Source organism: Anopheles nili, chromosome 2 (genome assembly GCF_943737925.1).
Source record: "Anopheles nili chromosome 2, idAnoNiliSN_F5_01, whole genome shotgun sequence".
In the NCBI taxonomy this organism is placed as follows: Eukaryota; Metazoa; Arthropoda; class Insecta; order Diptera; family Culicidae; genus Anopheles; species Anopheles nili.
In genome coordinates, this window is record NC_071291.1 from 17496028 (window position 1) to 17521948 (window position 25921).

A 25921-nucleotide genomic window follows, 5' to 3' on the forward strand; every position below is an offset into this window, starting at 1 on the left:
CGTTAATTCCCTTTATAGCGTTCAATATTTGAGAGCTCACTCCTGATCAAATATTAGCAGCGTCAATTTTTCGCTTCGGCCCGGTGCGATAAGCTAACTCAATAATGGAATTCAGCAGCAATTATTCGCGTTTCAGCGAGAGAAAATTCGAAAGCAAATCCTATTCGAATGGAATTTCACCCGCTTCACCAAAGGCATCCGCTCAACCAGGCTAGCTCCGGTTAAATAGTAGCGTCCGGTGCAGCTGAATCCGGTGCTGAATTCGTTGTCCCTGTACCACTCGGTTTGTGCGATTTTTCCACCCACTCACCATTATCCCGCACGTTTGGCAGCAGTTTTTCAGCGCAACAGCAGGAAATTTCCATGAAACCAGATTAAACACGAACCGGCATTACGGTCCGGCACTTGTTTGTTCGCCCGATAATGCCACGTGTGTACACGCCGCACGGTACGCGTAGACGCACTGGTCGGCTCACCGATGTCGGATGTAACCGCCATTGCGCCCAACCGATGGTTCGGTTACTTTCCGCCGCCAACGCCCAGTGTCAGCCCGGTCGGGCATCAACAGGCCATCATCATCCGGTGCAGCAACGGAGGATGTCATCGTATATCAAACATAAATATTACCCCACGCGCACACTGGGGGTGGTTTTCTGGCCGTTGGTGGATGTTGGCGGGAAAAAACATTCACGCTCTGCTGTTGTAGCATAAATGTTGCGTGCTTTTTTTATTTTTGGTTTACACCACACCCACCCCATTTTTGCGCATCGACCCTGACGCGTACCGCAAATGGTGCTCGCTATGCTGCAGCATCCTGCGTACGGAAAGAAGGGATGCTACTCGCTTCGGCAGGATGTTGTGATCGATAACGTCCTGACGGCAGCCGAAAAGGTGGGGGTGAGTGCAAAAAAAAGAAAAAAAAAAAACAAGGCAAAAGCACAACGGTGAAGAATGGAAGCATAAAACATCGAACACCCAACCGGCTGGGGAGCCATGTGTCGGCGAAGTTGCTATTTTCCCATCAACCGTCCGGGGTGTTTGGGGCGGCGTCTTCCGTCGTGCGTCCGAGCAGAAATGGGGGGTTGGAGAGTTTCTGCTGCTTTCTTTTTTGGCGTGTTCCTCCTGCAGCAGCCTCGGCGTTCGTTGGCTTACGAGTTTTGAGCTCGCGAAAACGCGCTGGCTCGGCTGGTTGGTAGTCAATTTTCCTGCGCTCCCCGAGTCGCTTTTCCCACCGACGCTCGGGCATTTCCGGCCCGTGGCCAATCGCCTCCGGTGGTGTTTGATGTAATCAATCAATTTTAATTTTATATATAAATTTACAGCGCCGTGCCTCATTAATCATTCGGAGCAAGTGGGCGGGCTGGTGGGTGGTGGTTTGACGGGACCTGTCGTGGGTGGGAAAACGAACGTGTCGGACGAAAGGTGCAAGGACGAAAACGAACGAAAAAAAAAAACGCCAACCGATTGCTGATTTACAGTGAACGTGCTGGCGGCGATGGGAAGGAAAACAACCACAAAACGCGTGTCGTAGCGTGGTTCGATGTGTTCGACGGCCACTCTTCGATTAGCGAGAAACTTTTCAATTTTCCCTGTGCTTCGCTTTTCTGTGCTGCTTTGCTCTGTTCGTCTCCTCGGAAAACTAGCCCCACCGGAGGAGGCGATCGAGGCGAGTTCATCAACGACAGAACCGGGGATTCCGGGGAGAAGCCAATTTTTTCGATCCCACCCACTTTTGGGTGAAATTTTCGTCAGTTCGTTGAAAAGTGTATTCAATTAACGCACAGCGGACGCAGCGCATTTTCCCGTGCGCTCGCCGCAACAATGTTACGGCTTTGATGGGTCCGAATTTTCCCCGGCTTCGGTGAAGTTGATTGGAAAGAACGCACCTGTAGCGGCCGGAGGGAATCAACACAAGCGTTTCCCGTAACGAAAGGCATACGCTGATTGGATGATTGATCGATTCGATTTGGTTTAACACTGTGCTCTGTGCTCTGTGTGAGAAAGGGAGTTTTTTTAACTAGCTACGTTTGCTTTTTTTTTCTTCTCTTCGATCCCACCTGCGGTTTGGAGCAAGAAAATACAACTTGCGTCATGTTACCGCGGAGGAAACCCAACGCCAAGAAGATGATCGTTTCCTTAGATCCGTGGAAAGGCGAAACCATTTGCTAGCTGCACAAAGTTGCTTTAAATTGCTGCTCGGTCGATTGGTCAGCGACCGTGGATCGACTGAATCCTGGGCTTGATTGATCGGCTCACCAAAGCCGGACCGACACCGGCTGGTGTGGGGCTTCCAGATAAGGATATACCCGCTCGATGGAGAAACTCGCCGACTCGCTCATCCATCCGTCTGGCCACGTCGGACGCTTGGTTTACCTTTTTTTGCTGCTGCTGCTGCTGCCGCTGCTGCTGCTGCTAGGGAAAATTCAAATTAATTTCATCACGACAGCGAACCGGAGAGGGAAGGCGTTGACCGAGGCAAGTTGGCAAGTTGAAGCACACAAACAACCGACCCCTGCGTGCGAGCTTGCGGCTCGGACCATCACGACGAGGACCAGGGGAAAGTTTTGCTCGTTCAGCCCCAAACCCTCGAACGCTGAACTTTATTGAATCGTAACGAAATGAATTTCCCACCATATTGCCGTCTCGAGACGGGGTGAGGGTGACTGTTGGGTGGGGTGGGCACATCCACAACGGATCGTGGTGTGAAGGGGAACACTTTTACCTCCAGATAGCAGTTGGTTGGTGTGGTATGCATGTATGTGTGCGTATTTTTTGCTATCCTCCAGTTGATCGCCTTCTCGCCTTACCCGCATGACAAATTCGGGTACCGAGCATCCGAACTAATAAGCAAGAATTTTAGTGAATGCTTAAGTTGGCCAGTTGTGCAACAAATTAGGAAAGTTTTAAGCGTCCCGATGGCAGACCGGAGAAAGAGTGGCTCTCGAGCGGTTGGGAGGGTTTTGCGGTGAAATTGGAATTTCCTTTCGGTCGCTTCTACGAACGCTGCGAACGTCACGCTGGACACTGCAATGGTCAAACATAGTTAGGCGACGAGTTTGGCCCCAGGATGCGGGAATCCACACACACACCGCCCAAGGACGAACGGACTAATCAGGCTAGTAACGGGTTGCAAGTGTTTTCAGTGCTGGTGGGTTTGGTTATTTGTTACTCTCCATCGTGTCCGATTATTTGTCCTACCTTCCGATTGATGGAGTTTTCCGGATGCGATGCACTATGGCTCCTTAAGCCCGGTGGAAATGAAGCATTGTTTGTTTTGGGTTTTAAAATTTATGAGCGAAAGATCCCTGACATGATGGCCACCATCGCTAGGGAGCGAAGGAACTGAGCGTGGGATCCACGCTGCACCCAACGCTGGAATGATAATTTATTTGCCACGGGAAAGCTTCTACATTATTAAAGCCTCGTTACCCTCGGAGCCGACGTTGGGGTGTTGGTTTTGGGTGCCGGATGTTGAAATGAGTCGTAAAGAGCGCAAGAAAGATAGCGAGGCAGAGAGAATGTGAGTGAAGAGCAAAGCCAAAATATTTTTCCGTCACGCTTACCAGCCGGCGGCTTTTTCCACCCAGGCCGGAGTGATTCATCGCATTTTTTGTGCCTTCACTGTGCAGGAAATTTAGATGGTGATTGTTTTTCTCCCTCACATTTCGCTTGCCTTCCTTCGGTGCTTTTGCTCGCTGCACTCTTCCGTTGGACCCGCTCGTTTGGGATATTAATTAATCCGGACCTCGGTGCAGCAGGGCGTGTGCTTTCGCGAAACACAGCCGGCAGAACATAAGCGGATCCCAGAGCCAACGAACCCTGGGATGCTTACAACGTACCGAGCTGGTGCCGTCCATTAGCCCGCGACCAGGATCCTCTGACCAGGAGCTCTGGTGGCTGCAACGCGGGTCTTAAGTCTTTAACGGTTGTGGCAGAAGCCGCTTTTTGCTGTTGTTGTTTGCGGTTCCGTGAGTTTCATATTTCGCAACCGGGCAATGAATGGAATGGAAGCAAAAATCCGTTCCGTTTAGGCACAAAACAAAAACACAACCGGGCATGAATTGAGTTTGCGAGGGCAACGCGGGACACAAGGCGGTCCAAAACGGGTCGAACATCATGATGGCAGTTCCGATAGGTCCACGGCTGTACGTCGGTGTCATCCGTTATCATCAGACACAGACACGAACCGTTCGTGAACGATCACGCATCGTCTTCAGCTCAACGCTGGCCGCATAAATACACCCGCTCGCAAGTAAATCAATCAAGCCGGGCTAATGAATGAACGATGAAGTGACAGACGCGCTCGGGCCTCGGGCCTGCATTATGAAATATTAATTACCGCCTCCGGATCCGGCAAACCGAGCCGGCTCCATTAGGCTTCATAAAGCGGCGACGGCGAATTGATGATAACGCCCTGCGTCCCAGGATGATAGATGGACCGTTTGTGATCGAAACGCGCGCACGAAATCCAGCCAAACAGCACGATGATGCCCGCGCTAATGATGCCACCCATCGAAGGTGAGACCGGTACGCATTTACATCGATCCGGTTTATCTGCCCCACAGCTTGGTGCCCCATTAGTGCATCCTTAATATCGAGCGCAACTGACGGTTGCGAGGTCTCGAAATGCATTTGCAACTCGTCGGGGCTGGCTAGGAGAAAAGATTGCTATCGTTTCGGTGGTACGTGGGTTTGAAAGCGCCACTCGCTGCTAAATCCGAACGCAACAGGTATCCACACTAAATGTGCCTTCCAAAAAGCACCTCGTTGAATCCGGGGTCTAGATAAGTGCAAAGCCTCATCCGCGGAGCTTAAGCAGGCGCATTTCCGCTGGCACATTAAGTCGACGTTCGGCGTACAGCGAGGTTAAGTGCTTGTGCTGTTTCTCTCGAGGATCGACCCAGTCAAGCCTCGGAGTTGGAAAATTTGCTACCGGAAAACTCCACCCGAGAGAGAGAGAGAGGAACTCTGCCACATCATGCCGGTCGGAATATTCATGGCTTAGCATTACCGAGGCCCGATTCCCAGATCTGATTATCTCGCTATCGGGGGCGATGAGACCGACATAATCGTACGGTGGTTTCGTGAGCTTTGCTTTGGGGTTTATATTTTAATGCGATTTGTTGCCACTCCCTGCTCGAGGTTTCCTCGTTCGCCCGTTCACTCGCTGTCTGAAGGCTTCGGTTTCCTCCCACGCGATCTATTCGATTTTTCCCGCACTACTTTTTCAGTAGCAGCTTTTTTTTTTGCTCCGGCGCTTTTACCCTCGGCACGGCCGTTAGCACCACAGGAAGCCCCTTTCGGTCAGCCACTTAGTCGTAAAATGCCCACGCCGAAATCTAATTTCCTCCCATCAGTTAGTCCGCCCCCGGGTTTTGGGCCGAGCGTCCTACGGGATGTGGCACGAATTATGGAGACTAGCCCATGGCCGTGCGAGAGATGTGCGGGTTGCCGAAAATATTGGGCGCGCAAATGGACGCGCAGTTCGATCGCGTTCAATCCCCGGGAAAACCACCCAACCGAAGCGCGCTGGAGGCTGCTCGCGCGAACAGGGTGAAATTCAATCTATAAAAGCCCCGGTGCGGAACCGGTTGCCTGCGCATCTTTATAGTTGCACATATAAAGTAATTCCATTTTATTTTATAGCGAGCTTGCCACATTCGCCATGTTCGCCCTTCCGACGGTTGGGTTCGGCCGCTTGGCGAATCGTCAGCTGACGCACCGCGGCCACACGGCGAACCCGTACCGAAAGGCGGAAGGAAGGCGAATTCATAAAGTGAAAATGTGAATAAAATAAAGGACCCTTTTTTCGGTGTGCGAAGGGAAAATAAAATGGAGACCGAATGGGGCGTTCGCCGGTCCGAGATACGTATACGCAAACAGTGCCGTTGGGGTTCGAACGACCGAGCCAACGGCATCTTGGGACGCTATTGGAAGTGAAAATGAACTTCCCATCCTGCCAATCCTTGCCCCCGTTTTTACCGACCGAAGTGGAATGCTGATCCAGCGCGAACGCCATCACACCATCGCGACCAGACCTCGAATCGGATGCCCGGTTGGCTATCGATGGCTGCGACAACAACGTCGACGACTGCACAAATCCTGCACCAATGGCTAGACGGAGGCAGACCGGCATCGGGAGCGAACGGTGGAAATCCTAGCCATCCTTCACCGATCCCTTCGGTTCCGAATGCCAAAGGACTGCCGTGGAGGCGTTGTGGCCCGATTTTTTGCTTCCCTCCTGGGCTGGGGTGGGCATCGAATGTCGAAGTGCGAAAATCTAGACAGCAAATTTATGTTAATGCTCTTCCCCGAATGGGTAGGCGAAAAGCGACCATCGGCGAAGGGTGGATTACGTACCGTCTCCAGCTGCTGTTTTGTGGTGGGTGAAAGTGTGTGAAAGAGAGAGAGAGAGAGAGAACATGTGTGCGTGTGTGAGAGAGAATGGAAAAAACAACGCCTGTGAAACCGTGGAGCGGATGTCGGTTGTTTTATCTCGAGATTGCATCGCATTTCCGGAGAGGTTTTCCGCGCTCGGGACGGGTTTTTCCCGTCCACCCCATTCGCGTTTTAGGCGCGTTTTTGCCACCTTCGACGTTCGACGCTGGTTTCCGGTGCTTTACGCACTCGTGCAGTTCATTTTATATATCGCACTAACTCACCACGATGGCCACACACACACGCGCGTATGGCACGCGGAACGGGACACGTTCACCGTGCGTGGTGGTTGGCGGAAATCGTATGAAAATATTTACGAGCGTGTATATTGGCAACATAAACATATTTGCCGGTTCGCTTGTTTGCCGCCGCCATCGACGCCACCCGAGTTCCGTTGGCGATGGATTTTCCGTTTCCGACGGCTCAACGAACCTCGGGCTGGGCCTTGGTTTGTGGCACGTTCGGCCATTTCTCATCGTTTGCCGCGGTTCGGCGGCTGACCCGACTGACCGTACTGAAAGGCACAAGGGGATTGGCACGTGGGACACGCACTTCATCACCCACCCCTGGAGCCCGTAATCCAGCGGGAAAACCTTTTCCACGCCACCCGAACTCAAAGGCCAGTTTTGCTCAAGACTGATTGCTTCGGGTTTGTGGCAATCGCGCCGCGCGAAGACACGCGACGAGGACAACGGCCCGTTGGGGTGAAAAAGGGTGCTAAATGCGAGGTCAAATTCCCGCAAGGACACGGCTTGCGGACGCCTGGACCCGGCCCGGGGGCGGATCACCGGGGATGGCAGTAATTTCGTTTTTGGGTTTAATTTATGATGATTTCGGGATCTCTCGGTATAATTTGATTGATGGAAGCAATTTCGTTCCGATAAAATGATACGGAGCGTCGTTCCCGTCCGGGGTGCCTTTTCCAATTCACCGAAACCCGTCGATGTCGCTAGGTTCCATCGGGTTCCGGTCGGCTCGAACGGGTCCACATCCGGCCGCATGTCAAAACGTTTCATTTAGCCTAATGACCGAAATTGAATAAGGTCGCCAGTCGGCTGGTTGGTGCACGAGTTCGAGCCTTTCGAGCAGTCGATCGGCCACCAGAGCTTGGTGGCTAGTCGACTGAACTAAATTGGTTCGGCATTTGGGATGAACGGCCGGACGGTTGTGGCGAAATCGACCCACTCGGATCGGATAGTACCCGGAAGATGCAGCCCTACCGGCGAACTCAACAGGCGAACGAGGAGAAAGGCCGAAAATCAAAGCATCTCTTTCGTGGTGCTTTTTTTTTGTTGCTTCGTTTTTTTTTTGCGATCCAAGCCGTCATCTCGGGCAGCATTCAACAATATTTCGACATCAAAGGCACCGCCGGGATGTGAAGGAGATTAAGAGTTTACAGCTGGAAGCGTAATTAAAAACCCAATCGAGACCCTGAATAATTGAAATCGAGAGCAAACAAGAAGGCTGCTTTACGACACCCGAGTTGCGGAGAAAGTTTTGCACGTCACAAATCGTGCTCGGTTTACAACCCTTTCTGCCAGAACCTGCTGTCCATCATACTTACACACACACACACACACACACACACACATAAGCGAGGGTGCGTTTCAGCTCCATTCGGAAACGAGGAACTGGGTCCTTTGGTCGCTTTACGGTCAAAGTTCGATGGAAATTTTCCGGGAAGCACCAACTAAGAACACCGATAAACGGCACACACCTTCCGTCCGACGGAGGTACCAAAGTTTTCACTTGGCACCAACCCCCCCCTCTCCCCCTCCTCCCCCTCCTCCTCCTCCTCCTCCTCCTCCCACCCTTGTTGGTTTGGTGGGTGGCGCGCTTGGCACCAAAGCTCATCAAACTTTCGAACTTCCTTGGGAGCGACCCCAGCAAACGTCCCCTTAGGTTCGGGCGGGCGTGGCAAATGTGACAAATTTTGCGGTTTTCCTGCCACCCCTAAGCAGCAACCCGTTTTTCCCGAGGTGTCAGTCGGTCGGTCGGTTGGCCGGCGGCGTGGGCCGGAAAACCCCAAACGTGCCCTGCCGGCTAGGGGGGCCGCAAGGCTCGAGGTTTTGGGGAGAAATAAAATTATATTTTCATACTCCCAGCCCATGCATTATTCAGCGCACCGGGAAGCGGGTCACCATATCCGGGGAGAAAACACAACCCCCCCGGGGTGGGTGGTTGGAAGGAAACTGGGTGGACCGGAAGTGGGCGCGAGGAGTGGGTGGGTCCTTCACATAATCCAATTTCAGTTACACGTCGCTGAATTTGAGAGGCACTCGCAGAGCAAACAATGAGCCAACGCCAACGCTCTTGCCTCGCGGGGTCCCGATCCAGCGAGTGTATTATTTTCCCCGTTTTTATTCTTCACCCAGCCGATTTCCTTTGGCTTCCTGTTCTTCTTTCTTTTTTTCGAATGCCCACCGGACAGGAAGGCGGGCCTTTCCGGTCCGTGTATCCGCCCACCGGTTCCGCCCGTGAGCAACCGCGCGCTTCCGATGGATGATTGGCGTGCCGGAGGAAAATGCGTTCCTAATCTAGCGCCCGTTCCTGCCTAAGCAACGGGATGGGTTGTGACCGACGACCACCGGCATACCTTTCCCTTACCAAGGGTGGGTTCTAAAAATGGGAAAATAAATATATCCCCAACACCGCGGAATGGGCGCGCTGTGGTTAGAGCGTGACCGCACGGAAAGCAACCGCCCGGCGTCGTCGTGTGGGGGTGCGTTCTTGTTGACTTCCGCCGTTTGCCGACGCGTGTACAACCCACACCACCACAAGCTAACCAAATCCGTCTGTTTGTTGTTCCACTTTGCCGGTGCGTTGTCACTTCGCACCGCCGGAGGATGTTTACTTTTTGGGATGGGGGATGGCCATCGATTCGGGCTTATTTTTCCGGGCTCGATCACAACACAACCAAGGGATGATGGAAGCGACGATGCTGACGCATCAGGCGGCTCATGTTTACGCACGGCACGATCGATCGGCCGGAGGAAGCCGATGCCGATACGTTTCATTACGGAAAAAGTGTCCCGTTGAAGGTCATCGCGATGGTGGGCGATGGAAAAATCTCCCATCAATTCCGCGAAGAGACGTGCGGCCTTTTGAATTCTTAATGCAACGATGATAGTGTCTCGATGATCGACCCAAAGGTCGGCTTAGAAGTTCGTTGGGTCACAACATCGTGTGCTGTGTGTCTCGCTAAGGTCACACAACAGGAGTCATAAGCACCGAAACGGAGGTGCCTTAAATATTACGACCGCTAAAAGGACGAAAAAAAAAAACCACCACCACCATCAACAAGCATGAAGGGTAAATATTTCATCGCTGTTCGGTTCGTTGACTCCGACTTCCAAATTGATTTGATGCGCCTCCCAGTTGGTGTTGTAACCGCTTCGTGGCTGTATCCAAACAAGGGCACACAAAAGCGTTCAGGCGCAGCGAGACCACCTTGGCAACGCATGGAAACTGGGGCGCTCGAGGGCGCCGACCAACGTAACTAGCATCATCCGGGGATTTCGGGCGGACTTTCGGTGAAAGAAAACATGCGCCCACACGCCGGTGGGAGAACAAAACGAACCCGGTTCTCGTTTGTTGTGGTGACGACGCCGCAACTCCACGAACAACCCGTGGAAAACCCGTGGGAAGATGGCGCGGTACCCCTTCACGAGATGAATCGTAATTGAATTCTGCCGTCGCTAAAGTTTGAATGATTTATTTAACATTTGTATTTCGCTTTGTTCGGAAGCTCCCACTCATGTTCGTCCTTTCGATTCTGATCCTTTTAAGCTGGCTCCCGGGTGTAACGGGAGCTACCGCGCGAATACCTCGCGATGGCTCAAGCTGACGGAAAAAAAAACGGACTTTCCCTCACGCTCCGTATGTGTTTGCGAACAAACGCTTGCTTCTTGCAATCCTTCAGCTTGCCGCGGCTGACGGTGCGCGAGCGTTTCATCAGAAAAGGACGAACGGGTGCGTCCTGGGGCTGCGTTTCCTAGGCAAAGTTTCATCCCAGCCCTCATGTGGGATTATAAATCTACACGCGACGCTTCGTTGCTACCTCGCAGGAAAAGCGAAAGCCCGCTTTTCCCAGATCCGAGAGCTTTTTTTTTTCTTTCACCTCTCTATCTCTTTCCCACCGCAGAATCAGCGGAGGATTCGGTGAGGCGCGAATTATGATGTTTTGATTGGATTTTGTTTTTCCAACCAAAGCACACCCGGTGGCACCCGGAAAAATACACACACACACACACACACACACACACCAGCTCGGTGGTCGGAGTGGTTCCCCCGGAGCGTAGAAGACAATCAGCCGGCAATGCCGTCGTCCGTAACCCGCAACCCGTCGGAGCGTCACAGAAATGAGTTTTACAACCTCGGCTTGGTTGCTGCCGTACAACCGTAAACGCATGTTTGATGTGGCCAATTCGCGAGGCGGCGTTTTGTGAAGGGTCCCTAATGGTTCCGCTCGTTGTTTGTCGGGGGGTGGGCGTGATTGGTGGGGAGTCATAAAATTGAATCCCGGACAGGGCAATGTTTATCGGCACTGTTTGATTATCGAATATGGGTTTCGTGGAACAGTTATTTCAATTACCGGGCGTTGTTGTTTCGACGTTTTGTGCCATGGGAAGCGTTTAAATGTTATATCCGAAACAGCGCCGGCGCTTCATCGCACGGGAGATAAAATGCTACAGCGAGGAAGAGTGAGCAAAACCAAGCTTATTTAAAAAACAAAAGCGAAACAACAAGGGCTAAAACAACCGTCATCAAAACCGTGCGGGACTGCGGGGGAAAAAAAAGAAATACATGCGCTCCTTTAAAAACACTTGCACCGGTCCAATAATTGTCATCCGATAGATTGAGGTTATTTTGTTTCCATTAAAATTAATTAAAAACACGCTTCATCAAATATTTATCCATAGCCGTGCACCCGAACCGAGCTGTTGACATACGCCATGGCTCCCAGGCGCTTCGAGTCCCATTTGCGTTCGGCCCCGTGAACATCTAACGGGGCCGGGAAAATTGCCATTTTTTTTGTTCGCCATTGGCTCCCTTCACACCTGCATTTGCGTGTGATACAGGCTGCACTGCCGATGAGTGATTGCGATTGCGGGCCAGTGTAGTGTCACCCGCAAGTGCACTTTTGTGTGTGAGTGTGGCAACACGCCGCTGCGAGGGTGGTACGAATGGTCGGGCGGTTGGTTATCAATTTTATCTAACACCCAACCTCGGTTGCATTGGTTGCATGGTAAATCAGTCGTAAATGTGGCGTAAAATTAATGTTTTCGTTTCAACGGTGCGCATGTGGTGCACGTGCAAAGCTCCCACACCAAGAGAGTGCTCGAAACGAAAGCCTACGCCACCCTCTAAGCATCCGCATTGGAGTGGATCATTGGCGAGGATAATCGGTTAATTGGGAACGAACAGTTACTAATTGGATGGGCGTGTACGATGTGTTCGGCATACTGATTGCAATTTTTCGCCGCGCGAGCAGCGATCGTAATTTTGAAACTATTTTCCCTGCCGCGTGCGCTAGATGGAATTTTAATGAGCTGCTGCTTCCGGCGGGAATTAAAAGGTGCCAATAAAAAGGTGTAAAGGCATGGGTTGCTTTGTTCTAAGCATTCGCTCGAATCTTGCGGATGCGTGTCATCGGGCCTGTTTTCCCAGTAAACAATCTACTCACGTTCCTTGCCAGGGTTATAAATTACTGATAAATGCTTTATTCCTACTCAACAAACGGTCTGGGGGGACGTCCGCACTATTCGCAGAGGGCTTCCACATCGGGGACACACATAGCCATGAGCGGATCGAAACGCTCACCGGTGACGCACTTGAACTTGCTCTTCTTAAACTTGTCCAGCTTTTTGAGCGTACACACGAAGTAACGGCCACAGTTGTTCGGATCGGCAAAGGTGCCCTCCTCCAGGCACTGGAACTTTACTTTAGGTTTCGGTGTTTCCTCCACCGGAAGTGCGGGTTCAGTCGTCTGAACGGACTCTAGCTCTGTCTGGGTTGACTCCTCGACGTCCTGCTCGTCCTGATCGTCGTCAAACGGAAGGGCTGAACGGCCTACGGTTACGAACGCGCACCGACCTCGGTAAGGGTTGAACACCTGACCGGCAGGACACTGCATCTTATACTCCAGGTAGCCACCGAACATGTTCCACACACACCAGAAGTACTGGGTTGGATCTGCCGGATCCGGGAAGCGACCAGGGCCCATGCATGTGAATTCTCCCGGGAAGCAAACGCTCTGGTCAGCGGTACAACGCTCCAGTGTCGGGTTGTAGGCGTATCCAGCCAGACAGTTCTGCTCGAGGCTGAATAGGCCAAAAGGAAGCCAGAAGCACACGTAGTACCGGTGACAGTCGGTGGGATGAGCGTATCGACCCGCGGCTGGGCACAGGAATGATCCTGATCCTGGCGCCTGTGGTGGAGTTGGAGTTGCCTCGTTTGACTCGGCTCCAGATTCACCGGATGGTCGTTCTGTCGAATCCTGCGAGGAGGCTGATCCTTCATCCGATCCAGATTCGCTGGCATTTGGTTCGGCGGGTGCTGGAGCTGAGGTCGAGACTGGTTCAGGTTCCGAGTCCTCGGCAGGTTCGGGCGTTGATTTCGATGCCTCCGACTCTGGCTGAGATTCCGGCTGAGATGTTGTTTCGGAAGCGCCACCTTCGGGGGCTTCAGTTTCCGGTTCCGGAGAGGCAACGACCGTTGATGAGGTCTCTGAGGGTACCTCGTTTTCGACGTCACCGTCCTCTGGGGTGGGTTCCTCCTCAGGCTGCACAGTTTCAACAGCTGGAGATGAAGATTCCTGCACGCTTTCCTCACCATCAGTCACATGGGAATTGCCTTCAGTCACGACTGATTCTGCGCCTTCCGTGGGTCCTTGCGGTGCGTCCTCTTGGACATCTTCCTGAGCACCGGCGGGTGCCGTGGTTTCTTCTACCTGTTCTTCTGGTTCGGCTTCCGGATCGCTTGATTGCGAAGATTCCTCAACGGTTGGCTCTTGTGCTGGAGTTGACACTGGCTCAGATTCTTCAGGAACCGATTCCTGTGCGTCTTCCGTGGGTTCGTCCGCTGATGGAGAAGACTCCTCCTCTACCGGTGCATTTGTGGCCTCGACTTCGGGTTCACTTTCCGGGTTGCTTGATTGCGACGTCACTTCGTCAACCGAAGCATCCGTGTGCGTTTCCTCAGGCGCTACGCTAGTCGTCACCGGTGCAGATTCCTCGGTGGGTTGCTCGGGGACCACCTCAGACACAACCGGTTCTGATTCGGTCTGTTCCGACTGTTCCGGCAATTCGGGCACTTCCGATGGTGCTGCAGTTTCTGCTTCCGGTGTTTCCTCGTTAGTTTGTGCCTCCGTCACAGCACCATCCGTAGAATGGTCCACTTCGGCAGCCGGTGTTTCTGCGGCTGGCGTGCTTTCAACCTCCACCTGGTCGACGGGTTCGCCTGTGGTTGGGACGTCAGCAGGTGTCTCGGGTGATTCTTCCACTACCGGAGGCAATGTGGCTTCTTCGACGACCACCACGGTCTCCGTTGGTTCAGCTGGAGCGGACTCATCCTGTACAGGCTGTGCCGTTGCTAGGAACGTAATGAAATCGAGACGATTAAACTATCGACAATCGAGAGTGTCCGTTTGCTTTCCAGGACTTACCACTGTCGTCCACATTGACGTGTGGCTCAGCAGTGGTCGATGGTGGCACGAACGAGTCACACTCGTACTGCCCGGCATTGCTGCAAAACGTGCCCTGAGGACACTGTTGCACCTCCTCGTTGACGGTCGTCGGTCGACCATCACCATAGTCTACACAAAGCTGAAATCGGACATCGTCCAGGCACAGGTAGTCTTTGCCGCGGCAATCTGTGCCTCCGCTTTGCAGCCGCACGTTCGGCACCAACAAGCCCTGCAGCAGGAAGCCAGCGAGCAGGAAAAACTGTCCATTAGTTCACAGCACTAACGCGGGCGCGCCTCCGTACTTACGAATATGAGAAACTGCAGGAAGAACACTTTGAAAACGAAATCCATTCTGCGCGGCCAGTGATGAGGTGTCCAACTCGAAGACTTGCTGTGGGCTGGGTCGTTTCGTTACTGATACTGCTGGGGTCTAGGTCGGGCTTATTTAAGCGAGTGTTTTGCAACTGCGCCAAGCAGCAACCAAGGCCCCAGCTACCGGCTTAATCCGGACGCATTTGCTAACTAAACTATTTGCAGATAACAACCCGAAGAGGGGAAGACGATAGTTGAGTGATTTGATATACGATCCAGCGCACACTCAGCCTCCCTGGGGGCGAGATAAGAGATCGGTTGCCAACGAAACTTTGCCGGGCGGGTTTGCATTTGGATACGTTTCTCTAATCTCGATGGTGCAGGTGCTGCGGATAGATGACTCAATTCAACCGAGCTGGGGCATGGAAACCGTCCCCACGCTACGGCTGTTTCCAGCCAAGCGCAATCGAGATCGAAAGCGAAGACAGTAACGAAACGCTTCCTGACGCCTTTGGTGTGTTTTTTTGTTCTTCTACCCGTGCTTCTTGGATTTGCCCAAGATAGCGTTCTTGTGAAAACTGTCGAGAATTTCATTCATCTTCTCAATTAGACCCGAAGGCATTACTCAAATAGTTTCGAAACGGCATTCTCACAGGCGAAAGCGACCCAAAAGGGCCGTAATCAAATCATAACAAATGAGCCCATAAGCAGTAAATGGAATTGATTCCCCACAATAGATTCGATTCGAGATCCACCATCCACCAGCACCAGCACTGGGGTGTATTATCTTAGGCGGCAGCATTCTTAAATACTGCAGTGCCTAGCGGAACGAGCCCGGCCCGAGGTATCTGATCCGATCTCCGTGTGCAAACGTAAATAAGTGACAATCTTTTGGATCTGCCTTCGGCGAGGGCAACCCCCACAAAAAAGGGCTCAAAATCGATTTCCTTTCAGGCCATTTCATCCGAATCGGTTCGATATCGGTTCGTAACGCTGCCTTCTCCCGGCTGCCATGGCACGGGATCCCTTTTTTTTTGCCCACTGGCGATAGTTTAATGGAAATGCTTCGTTTAGCAGCGGGCGGTAAAAATAGTCTTCCGTTTGGCCGTTTCGAACTGTAACTATCGCTGCCAGCTCGGTGTTGGGCTAAACGCATCGTTGAAGCCGAGCGGTCTCGGGTCCAAAATGGGACGAAATTCCGGTGCGCCTTGCCCGAGCGAAAGGGTTGCGAAAAACCAAAGCGGTGGAAAATATCGATGATGAGCACGCTCAAATAACCCGCCCGGCAATGGCGAACAGGAGCGCTGCTGGAGGAAAACGTTACGGCCGGGTGAAAACATTTTAGCTGAGTAAGCGCAAAACGGCGCTCCGTTCGGGCTGCGAAATGTTGTACCGGCTTGTGGGCTTGAGTAATGATCCGAGAGGACAAGTTTCCGTGAGGAATGCGTTGCGACAGTTGTGTGCACGACGTGCTCGGAAAGTGCCGGAAAAGAAGCGAGGTTTTAAAATGGCCTCTCACCACCTTATTCTTTTCGCTCGTGGCGTGGCATTGTTTTTCTTTTCAACCATTGCGTCTGCTTGAATCCTTTGGAAAATATTTTGAAAATTCTCGACATCGATTGGAGCGTATCGGCGGTGGAATTCTTAGGGAAAGCGTTCACTTGTCATCTCGTCTAATAGCGACTCCCAGCGAAGGACCTCCCTCCCAAAGGCTGCATAAAAAGCGTCTTCTTGCAGATGTTTTCCTTCACCGGAATGTTTGCTCCGCTTAGTTCACGAGCTACTGCAGTCACGAATCGTCGGTTTGATTATGCGCCTCTATCAAACCTCTCAGCTCAAAGCAGTTCCTAACGGTTTGTTCGGTGCACAGTTTCGTGATATTTCCGATTGGCAAACGAACCACATCCGTGTAAGGGAATGGAACCCTTTTTTTGTTCTATACTAGCCCGTCAACAGGACTCATCGGAGCAAATTCAAAGCTCCCCGAGACCAGCGTCGAATGCTTTTCGAGCGTATTCGAGCAGTTCCGTGTTCCTTCAACACGAGCGCGAGCGTGATGCAGTAAGTGAACCAGCCACCGCCCGCATGGAAACGGAACCGATGAAGCACCAAGTGCGGCAGTTTACTATTTGAGTGCAATCAGGATTTGATCGAACCACCGTTTCCGACCGGTGAGTCTTTGATCTTGCGTATAGCGGTTTGTGTGTGTGTGTGTGTGGGTATTTGTTCGTGGGAAGTTGGAATAGTTTCTTGTTGATTCTCGCGTTCGATCATCCCCAGCGTGTCTCGGGTTTGTCTTGCGAGGACTCCCGCTGTTCTTACGGTTCCGCTTCTCGTGGTGGAAATCGGACACCGGTTCGAAAAACTTGATTGAATTGCCATTCCCCCAAGCGAAAACCACATGAAACGGAATGCGGTTAGGAGGCCATCGGACCCCCATCGCATTACTGCATGGTGTTCAGGGACGTGTTGAAGATAATCGTTTCTAGCTGCTAAGCCTCGAAAAACTTAAAGCTCATAATCGTGCTCAAACATTTCCAGAGGCATCTCAGGGTGGTTGGGTGGGTATGAATATTTGCAGGAGCGTTTATCACAGAATCCGTTCTAGGAAAAGATCAAGCTAAGTTTCTTGAAAATTGGTTGAAATTCGGACGCTTCCAAGAACACCGAATTTTGACGCACATTTACTGTGGAATTTAAACTTAATACATTTCTACAGCATCCTTGGGATGAGTATCGTCAACCACCAAGCAAGGTCGCTTCTGGGAATCGGTTCCTTCAGAGACTTCACCGGCAGAAATCGTGATCAATAAAAATATGGCCCTTTACTTCTCCATCGTGGCTGGTAAAAAAGCCGTACCATTTTATGGCCACCGCACAGCCGTTGCCTCATTCGCACTACCTCAGCGATCGGCTCCACAGGGTTCTAGTATGCCGGGAAAGTGACGGAAGCACTGCACTTAAAAAAATTACCCGAAAATAACCCTCCACTCGGTGTTATCCGCCTGTGGCATGGTTAAGTTCGCTTGCGTTCGCGTCAAAACCGACCAACGGCAACGTGAAAATGGCGTAAAACTGTCGTCCTTTGCCACGGGCACACATCCTTCGCTAGCGCACAATGGAAAAGTTATGGATGTTGCGGTTTATCGGTAAACAATAAAATTTTACGAATCCGCTCTCTGCGAAACCGTTTGCGTAACGAACGGCTACCGACTTTCGGTACCGAAAGGAAACGCCCTGCCGAACGCAAAAAGGACACCGTCACCGTCACCACCGGGTCACCAGCTGGACAAAGTTGAGCGTTTTTTAAAGTTTCTCTTCGCACACTTTGCACACAACTTGCCGTGGAGGGAAGAAGAGGACATTTGCTGCCTGTGGAAAACCTCCGTATGCGGTGCTGAAGATTATCCTTTTGCTCCGTGCTGATATCGATCTCTTACCGAGGACGACGGGAGATCGCTATTTTTGTGCAATCGTCGTTTAAAAACGTTCAGCTAAACCGAAACAGCGCTGTATTTGCTGCTGGGCGGAAACATGTTGAATTGTGGCTAGTGGACTGAGCTTTGATTTTAGCTTGAGGAGTGAGTGATATGCAATTAATTTACGCTTTCGAATGAACTCGCCGGTTTTTTCGTTCCACAGAACGAGTGGCTACTATAGCACAGGCAGCAGCTCAATCGAGTAAATAATGATAACTGTTCGCGCGTTCCTGTGGATTTGAACCACCTAAGGCAGAACCTATCCGTTCGTTCCGGCCCGTTTCTACAAATGGCAGCTGGAGGGTTTTCACCTAGCTCGCTATCCTGGATTTTTCCACCCAACGACGCCGTACGCCGTGTAACGATACCCAAGTGCGCGGTTGTGTGCGAACCGTTAACGCGTTCGTGTGCGAGTGTGCTCATGTGGGGAAGGATTTTGCAAGCGCAGCTTCGACCGCACGGTCGGATCATACTTTTATTTTTCGCCTCACTTCACACCGTAATGTAATTAGTTCTCGAGGGAAATCAAGCTAATGCTGGGTCGGTTTTCGCCCCGCCAGCGAATCTGGGCGCTTCCGTTCTTTCCCGACCATTTTCCCGGGCTCGTGCCCTCGAGCTCCAGCTCAAGCTTGCTTGCCGCACGATCCACCGACGAGGGACGATAATGCACGGCAAAATGGAATACGTGATTGCATTTCGTCTAATTGTTTGTTTAAAAAAAAAACTTGGGTGGTGAAATTTTTATGAACCATCGCACCGCCATCCAGGAATTGTGGCCCAAGAGTGGAGTGTGCGCCCTCTCGAAAGAAAAAAAAACAGCGTACACGGTGTTACGTCCGTTTCAATTGTGTGCCGAACTCCAACAAGATGCCCATCGCGAACGAGCGATCCCCAATGAGTGCTATTCCATTAATTGATTGGGTGGCGCGCGAACCACCCTGAAGGAAGCACTTGCTCGATGCGCGAAACCGGCAGCAAACACTTGAAACCGCGCCGGTTTAATATGCAGATGAAGTTAATCGGACATCAAAGATTCCGCTACTCAAACACTTAATTGTGATGTTCATCTCTAATGCGATTGCCACTCGGTGGATTTCCGTTGCCTGTTGTGCAGAAGCCCACCGTGTCCGTGTGTATCGCTAGCGCGTGGAATGTTGCCGTGGACATTGAAATGAATATCGGCCAAACCGATGAAATGGAGGATGCACAAGGGGAGAGAAAAAAAAAATAACACATCAGCCCATCAGCTTAACGGTTTTCGATCCTGCGGACATAAAAGCTCGAGAAAATGTGTTCCACGGGCTACGGTCAGAGCATAAAAAAAAAACATCATAAAAAACGACCTAATCGGAAAGAAAAGCTGAGATACGATGGACGAAAACACCGATTCAACAAAAGCGCTTTTCCGCTTTAACAAATTCAATTAATTATAAGCCGGTCTCCCCCTGCTGGTGGGAGCGATATTTGTGAGCGTCCTTTTGGCTGTTTGCTCGTGTTCTATCCTCTTCTTTCCCGCAGGGAGTGCCTGTCGCTTCTCGTCGAGGCTGATGGCCGGAACGGTGCGAAGCAACTTGAGAACGAAACATTAGAACGGTCACGGTCCACGGCCAATTCTTTGAATTCCCTTTTGAGCTGCGTCTTGCTGTATTTCTTTTTTTATTCTTGTTGTTTGCTTCTGCACCCCATTTGTCCCTCGCATTTTCGAGCGATTCTTGACCTACTAATTTTTGTTTGCAATTATCCCATGCCAGCGGGGATGAAAAAGGAAATCCCCACCCATTGGACTGCCTTGGCGCCCACACTCGTTGTGGATCATCAGCCCTAACCGGTGGCCAGTGGCCAAACGGTTCCTTCATGGTTGTTTTGGTTTTGGTTTGGCAAATGAAATGAAAAATGATGCGCGTGCTGTTGGGCGAAAGCATGTAGGGATGCGCTTGGTCATGAAAATTCGCACTCATTGGTGCGCAAAAAAGCTCGACACTGATCAAGTGGTTTTCGGAGTTTCCCATTACCGGCGGTCACTGGTCGTCGGTTGGTTTGGGAACTTAAAGACATGAAATATGCACCGAAACCCCGGACGGTAGCGATTGGGAAACGAATTCGCTCAATTTATGCCGATGAACTAACGCCAAGCATTAGCCAGATTGCGTCTTAGCGGTTGGCATAAAAATAGCCTATTGGAAATGGACGGTGGCTATGGGACGGTTCGGAATTTGATGATTCTTTTAAGTCGTTTCGGAAAAAAAGAAATTACAACAAGAGTCATAAACGGCCAACTTTCTTCTCTTGTAACATTATAAAAAAAATATCTTTGATTTCTTATGGCCCGGAGTTGAAAATGTACTCCGTCACAGCGAAAGGATATAAAAGAATAGATGGGTCCCATGTGGATCAAATTAAGCTGACCCTTCCGGAGCATATGCGCCGGTTCCGGACAGAATTCCTCACGAAAAGCGACCGCTGGAAGGGCTGAGAACAAGTCCGCTGCCGCTCGTTGGCACAAGGATGTGCGGATCGTTTCTTTTTATTGACACAAATTAATCCCCATCGCAAGATAACGGCGCTCTTCCAGTACATAAATCACGAGTTTTTCCTCGAATGGCATGCGTTGCATGGGGCTGGCCCTCCGTGCCACTTTCACGTTTCGGTAACCATGAAGGGCCGCATCATAAAACCGGCACCGATAGCGGCCGGAAAATGTTTCTCCATTTTAGAATCCACCGCTTTGTGCGCTTATCAAAGCAGCATGCTTTAGAGAGTGACAGAGCTCGAGATACGGGTGTGGGCATTTTTCTTTCACCCGACGAATGGCTGTCGCAAAAACAATGTCACACTAGCGCGTTGAGCTGAACGACCCCGGCCAAGCGATGATGAACGCACGCATTTTGCGCAAAACGGTAACGTGTTTTGCCGCACGACGGTGTGTGGTTTCTTGTATGCGTCGAAGCTTCCGGCAGTTTTCGAGAAATAGATACACTTCCTGTACGTCGCCGCTAGGCCCTGAGCAAGCGCGGGCGGTGTTGTTGCCGGACCGGAAGTGGCAGCAAAATATTTATCATCACAACAACGTGCAGCATCTTTAACGGCACCGAAAGACGAGCCCCGTTCTGCCTCGACGCGTTCTTTGAGCCCGTAGCCCGAGCTAAGACTCAACTTTGCACAAGCATCAGTGGCGGGATTAGGCGCTTGGCTTCAACAACAACAAACGCCAGTGTGTGATGCATTTGCTTTGTTACTATGGTCTGGGATTTGCGGTGTTGCAGCTGAACCCGGCCCATTAGCGCTGCACTCTCAGCCGGCCAACTGGAAGCCGGCCGCTTGGAACGATAAACTTCCCGGGTTGTGTGTTTTGCTTGGCCGATGCCGCCGGGGAAGTATTTTTGTTGATGCGTGCTGGTGCTGAACCACGACGCTGAAAACGACGCTCGGAAATGTGGCCGGAAAACGGCCTAGTTTTATGTTCCCATTTACACTCGAAACCCGATCTCGAGCTGGATTCAGCTGGCCTTCAGACAAGACGTTGGTTCTAAAATTATCAGCGTCGACCGGCCACCACTGGCCACCTGCCAGAAAGTTCTCTCGCGTGCAGCGTCGCTTCGTTCGTTTCTTAAAGTTGACAAATTTAATCATCGACCCATGTCACCGTCACGTACCCTCGTAATCGCTTTTCGGTGGTTTCCCTTTCAGGGAGGGTCGCCTCGTTTCGTTTCAATTTTTTCTTTTTTGCAAGTCGATCACGTGAACCCCGTTTTCCGGGTTCGTCGAAAACCGGACGTAGGCTAGCGTAGCGCACACACAGCGAATAAGGCATAACCAAGAAGTAACTAAAAGAGAGAAAGAGTGAAAGAGAGAAAGAGTGAAACCCACGCAAGAGCTACGCGAAAAGAAGGGGTCTGATCTTTCCAAACCCCACGTCACTGGCAAGGATAAAAATTGAATTTCAATTTTCATCGCCCTCCATCGTCTTGCGCCAGTGCATGCATCCGCTTCTGCACTGGTGCGCGCTGGTGGGTGAAAAATAGATCCACGTGAACCGGCCTTGGTGGTGGGAAAATCATCGAAAGATTTTCCTTCCCAGTATCCGCGCACGAGCGGCGAATGCATTATGCTCTATTTTGGAAACTTTTCCTCTGCCATTTTGGAGGATTTTCGTTTTTACCTTCCTTCTTTTTTTCTGCTGCCTATTCGTGTTTTTTTTTGCTGCCCCATTTTCCCATTATTCCGCGCTCTCTGATATTCGCTCTTTTCATTCCAGGCCATTTGCGCTCGAGCTCGAAGTCTGCGCGCGTCCGCACCAGCACCGGAACACAATACGGATTGCGCTTCGCGAAAACGGAACGAACGGTGAAGTGAATCCCGCGGCGCTCGGGAAGGAAACCGTTTGTCCTGACCGTTTGAGGGTGGGCGAAAGTGGGCGAAAAGACGAAATCCAATTATGATGTGAGAAAAATCTGAACCGAGCTGTTGTTTTTGCGGGCGCAGAGATGGAAATTCGCGTCATGAAGAGCGGCCCGGAAAATGCCGCTGCAGCACAACGCTTCACAACGATGGTTTGTCTGTGTGCGAAATCAAGCTTCCGATTCGCTGATGACGAATGCCCAAAAAAGTGCCCACGAGGGCTTTGGCACTGGTTTGAAGGTTCTATTTTTTTCTTTTTTGCAAACCACGCTCATGTGTGTGTGTGTGCTTCCGCCGCAAGGGAGGGGTTTCTTTTTATGGGAAACGAATTGTAACGAGCCAAGCAATTAGATTTGTTGGCGCGTGAATAAAATCATAAACCTTCTGCCACGGAGCCGCACGTCCTGCTCGGTGTTTGGCGGCAATTTTGTAGTGGTTTAGTGGCCATTTTTTTTTGCACCGAGAGTCTTGCCGGTGCGTGAGTAGTTTGTTTAGCCAAACCTGCCAACACGCCCAATGCGGGCACCCATTTTGTGGGCAATTTCCTCGAGCGTTGGTTTTTGGCTTTGTTTTGGCGTTCCATTTACACCCCATTTCGGGGCGCCATCGACTTCTTTCTTCGCAGGTGATGGATTCCTTCGACACCGGTGCGGCCGGTGAGGTATTTGGGCGGTGCGAGAGGCCCTACCCAAGCAGTAGTGTACCTTTTTAGGCATTCCCAGTGAAACCGAGTGAAAATCAGTGTGTGAGAGAAAAAAAAACACCACGAAAGGCTAACGCGTGCCAGTTGCGGTGATCCTTCGCGAACTTTACGACCGTTTGACTGGCCCCCGGAAGGTCGCAACAAATGCGTACATTTACATTAGTGCCGAGCGACCGCAGCAGCAGCCGTAGAAACAGCACAGCACAAATCGACGGCCAGAAGTAACGAATCGCGACCCCATTAAAGTGACGTGACGAGCCGGTCGTCGCGTGTCGTCGACCGCTTTTCCCGCCACGCGCGCGAGTGTACGCAAACAAACGCAAGGCTAGGGCATAAATAATCGATTACCATCGACGAACCGCGAGCCGAACCACGGAGTAGCGCGTGAGATTAGCACGCGGCAGAATGGAAATTTACAACCGCCGGGCGCAACAGCCGGCCCTCGCTTCCGGTACGCCGGAACGCGACCACGATGATGTACGATCGGTGGCTCAAGATGGTGCACCGGATGGCACTGGGCGGTGGGCTGGCAAGGACACATCGGCACCACGGTGGAAAAGCCGTGCTAGGAGCTACCATCAACGGTTCCACCTGCACCTGTTGCTCGTCGCTGCCACGCTGCTTACACACATGCTTGTAAATATTAGAATAGGTAAGTGGCATCTTTTTCGCGATGAGGGTGGGATGAGATTTTACCCCATGAACTACATGACAACCATAAATCTGGCCCGAAAGCCCACTGTTACTGGTGATTCGAATCGACAAACCCAATCGTTGGCCCACAACGATCCGATGATTTGTTTTTAACACAACTCACCCCAGCCCGACCGAAATTAACCGTCCTTGATCCCGCAGCATACGCCACGTGTCAACCACAAACTGGTTGGCCATAAATTTTGGCTCCACTTTCGCTCGGTGCCGCGTTGTGCTAATTCGAATTTGGCTCGTTTGCGCCACGGGGGTGTCATCACACACGTCGCTTAACGCGATCGCGAAGGGAGCGAGTCCTTTCGATTCACATTCATAACCCTTTCAGCGGATTCCGGCCGTCGGTTTGGCAGTGATTTCAACCCCCACCACGTAGCTGACACCTTGATGGACGTGAATTTGTGCCGAATATTTTATGACACTGTCGTTAGAGTTATCGCGCGATCGCAGGCTGTAGGTGGATGACTAATATCGTGTCTCATTGCTCTCATCCCGCGGTGCAATCCTGTCAACGGGGTTTACGATGTGACGCGGCTGGAAAGCGACACTAAACGTTTACCATCGAAAATTGTGCGGTTGTGCGTGCGTTGTTGGGAGGTTGTTTTTTTTCTCTCTCTTTTTCCTCAGCACCACGAACGCGTCAACGTGGTGGGCAGAGAGCAGACACCACACCATCCATCATCCTGCTGCCCGGGTTGGCTCTCAGGTGGCTTTGCAGCATCTGGTGGGCCAGAGCGTGCGGCAAAATTCGCTCATTCAATTAGGAGATTGATGAATATGATCACAGGCGAAATTTAATGAGTTTTTAATTCAACACCACCACACCACGGGACGGCAGCAGCAACCCCGTTGCTTGGTGATGGAAATTTTTCCCCACCCGAGGTCAAAGCAAGCGTGAAAGTCAATTTGGTTCGGAAAGTGCAGCAAAGAACCGAAGCCAACTCTGCCACCCTGCATATGGTGCCGTAATAGATTCGCTTTCTCTCATCGCTGCCGCCGTTCACGAGTGGTTTTGCGAAGTTCCCATCGAATGAAATCTTGTGGCTTTCCAGCGCCCTGGCGCCCTTCAGGGCTTGCTGGTGCACGATACGCTCCGCCGGTGCTGAAGCTGACGCTTGGTGGTCGCGTTTTATTTTACGTTTTTCTTTTTTTTTTGGCTTGCGACCATTTCTGAAACATTCTTTGAAGTTGGCTGGGTGGATTTATATCTGCTCCACTCCACACGGCTCTCGGTGAACCGTTTTTGTGCCCTTTTGAGCTTGGGTGAAGACCAAACAAAAAAAAAATAGTACACCGTGACGCCAGAAGTGTCTCCTCATCTGCATGAAGCCACGGCACAGATTACTGCTGCTCGCTGCAAGTGACGTCGGGAAAATTGAGTCATTATTCGTAGCCCGACTTTGAGGCTGCCGTATTCAGGTTTTACTTCATCTTTTTTTTTTGCCTCCTTCCCCAGGTCTACCATTCTATTTGCTCCCGGTAATATGGGTTGACTTTTTCCACCTGCTTGAACTTAAATTTAACAGCATTCGAACAAGTGTTTCTACGATTTGCGAACCAAAGCGCCACGCCAGTGTCGGGTTTAATCGTGCGATGCGAGATCGAAATACCTTCCAGGAACTTGTGGTTTGTTTAATACTCCCTGGAAATCCTATTTTCGATTACGTTAGAGCTATTATGAACTGATTACGGAGGGAAGCAGTTTGTGTTTGGGTGTTCATTACCGGCCATCTCACTCGTCGTTTTTCACGAGAACTATCAAGAGCCTCGTCAATGCCTGTTAACGCTTGCAGATGAAGAGGCCGTGCCGTGTTTGCTGCTGTCTTTATTTTTACGGCACCAACGCAATTGGAACGCTTTCGGTCGACGAATGTCTCGACACGCAATGGTACATTAGTGGAATTTGATGGACGGGTTCAGTTTGCCCGCACCGCAAGGGCAAGTCTCCAGCGGCCAAAGCAGAAGTGCGAGATTTACGAGCGGTAATTATTCACCAGCCTCCAAGCGTGTTGCAATATTTATGCGTGCTAAAACGTACCGTAGCGATGAGCAACGTATGGCCGAGCCCACCAGAGAGCCTGACGGTGTCACACGACGTTCACACGCTTGACCCGAAGAAATTGAACCGGGAAATCTGACCAACCGCTCGGCAACCCGGACCCAGCCGTCGTGTTGATTGATGCCGACGGATGTAAG

General features: G+C 51.4%; 1 protein-coding gene across 1 annotated transcript; it reads right to left on the reverse strand.

Moving 5' to 3' along the window:
- Positions 1-12129: 12129 nt before the first annotated feature.
- Positions 12130-14528, reverse strand: LOC128721732 (retinitis pigmentosa 1-like 1 protein). The gene is made up of 3 exons (XM_053815513.1): positions 14432-14528; positions 14105-14354; positions 12130-14031 (listed from the first exon to the last, which is right to left on the reverse strand). The coding sequence occupies exons 1-3, from the start codon at positions 14474-14476 to the stop codon at positions 12200-12202; spliced, it is 2127 nt and encodes a 708-aa protein (XP_053671488.1). The 5' UTR covers positions 14477-14528; the 3' UTR covers positions 12130-12199.
- Between the last annotated feature and the right edge of the window lie 11393 nt (positions 14529-25921).